Source organism: Vicia villosa, unplaced genomic scaffold, assembly GCF_029867415.1.
Source record: "Vicia villosa cultivar HV-30 ecotype Madison, WI unplaced genomic scaffold, Vvil1.0 ctg.000637F_1_1, whole genome shotgun sequence".
In the NCBI taxonomy this organism is placed as follows: domain Eukaryota; kingdom Viridiplantae; phylum Streptophyta; class Magnoliopsida; order Fabales; family Fabaceae; genus Vicia; species Vicia villosa.
Window position 1 is genome coordinate 416,519 of NW_026705286.1, and position 3,631 is coordinate 420,149.

General features: G+C 34.0%; 1 protein-coding gene across 1 annotated transcript; it reads right to left on the reverse strand.

The window, feature by feature from the left end:
- Positions 1 to 1,396: 1,396 nt before the first annotated feature.
- On the reverse strand, positions 1,397 to 3,416 carry LOC131630047 (heat shock cognate 70 kDa protein-like). Its single transcript, XM_058900841.1, has 2 exons — positions 3,197 to 3,416; positions 1,397 to 3,036 (listed from the first exon to the last, which is right to left on the reverse strand). Exons 1-2 carry the CDS (start codon positions 3,414 to 3,416, stop codon positions 1,397 to 1,399), a joined length of 1,860 nt encoding a protein of 619 aa, XP_058756824.1.
- Between the last annotated feature and the right edge of the window lie 215 nt (positions 3,417 to 3,631).

Consider the following 3,631-nt stretch of genomic DNA (forward strand, 5'->3'; position numbering starts at 1 on the left):
TTTAGAGTTGTAATACTCTATTGTTCATGATCGAAGCTTTTAAGCAAGATCAAGTATAGTATTTTTGATTAAGAGGTTCTTAATCTAGTGTTTCTTGTAATTGAAGATTGAGGTAAAGGGTTGTCAATATAAATATATATATACACACACTTACACAACATAGTTGAACATTTAATTTCAGCCTTTATTTAAGAATAATTTGATCAAATTAAAGAATTACAAAAATTAAAATAATAACAAATTATAACTAAATTAAAATTCAAATAAATAAAAATACCTAAATTAAATAAGATAAAATTATTAAAAAAATGCAAGAATAAATCTCAACCATTCATTATCAACACAACCTCATGATCCCTATTAAAAAGAAAATTAATTTTAAAATCAACTTAAAATCCACCTATAAAATAGTGACATGTATCTATTATTGCATTTCTTCTTCAATTTGTTCTTTACTAAATAGCATTACTATAATTAAAATAAACAATACAACATACATAATTGAAGCACATTAAGTAAATTTGAGTTAAACAGTGACAAACAAGTCATAATTGACAATGATAAATAGTACTGCTCCGGCCTGATTTATAAGCAAAAATTCTCTTTTTAGGTTCATTGAATAATGAATGTTTCTAGTCTACATAAAAGACAAGATACGCTCATTATTCAATGAATCTAAAAAGAGAATTTTTGCTTATAAATAAGGTCGGAGGGAGTATTAACATAACAACAATTAATATGGAATTGAAAAGCGTGGTCATGTTTAAAAGAGACGAAGTAATGATGATAGAGTGCGGTCGAAAGAAAACTACAACAAAGTGAAAGAACTTAGAAGTTTGTATAGTTGTAGGAAAAACAAAAATTGTGATTGAAGAATGTTTAAAGTTTTGATATCGACATGTTAAAAATTTTCAAACAAAAAAAAACCAATTTAATGATTTTGTTTGAACCAGACAGTTTTACAAAAACGGTTACAATTCTTTAGTTCAAATAATTTTGAACGATTCAATCTGGTTTTTCAATTTTTACACCGATTTTGATCCACTAGCTGTTTTGAAAGGTTGATTGAACCGAATTCAACTCCGACTTCCGGTCCAACCAGGTAAATTGGCCAATTCGATCCGATTTTTAAAATATTGGTTGAAATATCATATTTCTGAATTTTCAAAGGATATGCAGAGTATTATAAGTTGCGGTACATATCATCATGGTAGAAGAGAGTGAAATAATATAGCCATAATAAGACTCTCAATTTGAAAAGCCAATATGCAACTTTAGTTATATCATACTAATAAAGACCAGAGAAGCAGAACAAGCAGGTCCAACATTAGGCACGAGGAAGTAAATCAAATAACAAAAATCATCATTGAGAATTCGAATCACTATCCTCATCTAACTAACTTTTGATGATCTTGTTCATAGCAGATTCAAAGATGCTCTCAAGCTCCTTCAGAAGGTCTACAAACACAGACGTATCTTCCTGCTGGTTGTCATCAATCAAGCTCTTTCCCTTAATCATTGCAGAAATGATCTTCACTTTGTCTATAGGGTTGAGCTTGGAACTTACACAATCATCCTTCATTACTTTCCTCACGGTGTAGAGATAATCGTCCAAAGCATTTATTGCTTTAGCTTTCTTTTTGAACTTCATGTCTTGAGACTTGAAAAATTCAGCCTCTTGAATCATTCTCTCAATTTCTTCTCTTGACAGTCTTCCATTTACATTGGTTATTGTAATATCTTTCTTGTTACCACTTGTTTCTTCCTCTGCCGACACATTTAATATACCATTTTCGTCTATAGAAAAGCATTCTTTGATAGGAAGGCTTCTTCGAGGAGCAGGAGGAACAAAGAAATCAAACAAACCCAGCAAGTTGTTATCACTGGCTTTTTTCCTCTCACCCTCGTAAACCATAACCGTGACACTGGATTGGTTATCTTTCGCTGTATAGTATGTGTTTGTCTTCCTGACAGGAATGGAAGTATTCCTAGGAATAACAACACTCATGAGATCTCCTTCTACTGCTACACCAAGCGACAGCGGGGTAACATCTTGCAGTACTATGCCTGGAACACTATTAACACCTTCACTCAACAAAGCAGCCTGGACAGCTGCACCATAAGCAACAGCCTCGTCAGGATTAATGCTCTTGCATAATTCCTTTCCCTTGAAAAAGTCCTGCAACAACTGTTTCATTTTTGGAATCCTAGAAGACCCGCCAACAAGGACAACATCATCTATACTCCTCTTCTCCATCTTAGCATCAGCAAGACAACTATTAACAGTGTCTATACACTTTTCAAAAAGGTCCATATTCAATTGCTCAAACTTGGCCCTAGTGATTGACGAAGTGAAGTCAATACCTTGATGTATAACATCTAGGTCGATTGACGTCTCAATGTCGTAAGAAAGTGTCCTTTTCGCCCTCTCACATGCAGTTCTCAACCTCCTCAAAGCTTTTGGGTTTCCTCTAATATCCTCTTTGTTCTTCCTCTTGAACTCCTTCACAAAGTGATTCACCATTCTGTTATCAAAGTCTTCACCTCCTAAGTGAGTGTCCCCAGCAGTGGCCTTGACTTCAAAGTCCTTATTCTTAATTGTGAGAATCGACACATCAAAAGTTCCACCGCCAAGGTCAAAGATAAGAACATTTCTCTGATCAACACAGTTAGCTCTCTTTTGAAGGCCATATGCAAGAGCTGCCGCAGTTGGTTCATTGATTATCCTGATTACATTGAGACCAGCAATATCACCTGCGTCTTTAGTGGCTCTACGTTGTGAATCATTAAAATAAGCAGGTACAGTAATCACTGCATTCTTAACAGGTGACTCTAAAAATGCCTCTGCAATCTCTCGCATCTGCATGAGAATCACAGCTGATATTTCTTCAGCAACAAATTGTTTCTCCTCCCCCTTGTAGTTCACAAGGATCATTGGTTTATCATTAGCACCTTGAATAACCTTAAATGGCCACAACAATAGATCATTCTGAACAATGGAGTCACTATATCTCCTGCCAATTAACCTCTTTGCATCTGCAAAACATTCATGGCAAGTTTACTTCCTATATTTCCTATTTTCATTTACATATCAACTAACAGTAATAAACATAACAGAAAACAAAAAAAAAAAAGTATGGTAATATTATAGCTAAAAAGTAAACAATGCTGGAACAAGATAATAATGTATTATTACCAAAGACAGTGTTGGTTGGGTTAGAGGAAGCTTGATTTTTGGCAGCATCACCAATCAATCTTTGAGTGTTAGTGAAAGCAACACAAGAAGGAGTTGTTTTGTTTCCTTGGTCATTGTGGATGATCTCAACTCGATTATTTTGTTCCTGCCACACTCCAACACATGAGTACGTTGTGCCAAGGTCAATTCCGATAGCAGCTCCCTCATATTTTTTTGCCATTATGTTTCAACTTCAAGTGAATGAATGAATCCGTTTGTGGAAAGATTTGAATTGACTTCAAACTTTGGAAGATAGATTCTGTATAGTATATAGTTAACATGAAGAATTGAATGAGGGAAGAAGTTGGTTTTAGTTAGTGGGATAAAGTAGTGGGTAATATTAATTAATTAATTATATGGATGTTCATTTATTCATTAACGAAAACATTTTAAAAA

Excerpts from the sequence above, each read along its gene's own strand:
- LOC131630047 (XM_058900841.1), bottom strand. The coding sequence starts at position 3,416 with ATGGCAAAAAAATATGAGGGAGCTGCTATCGGAATTGACCTTGGCACA. Across the intron at positions 3,037-3,196 it reads CCCAACCAACACTGTCTTTG|ATGCAAAGAGGTTAATTGGC; the intron begins GTAATAATACAT and ends AATGTTTTGCAG.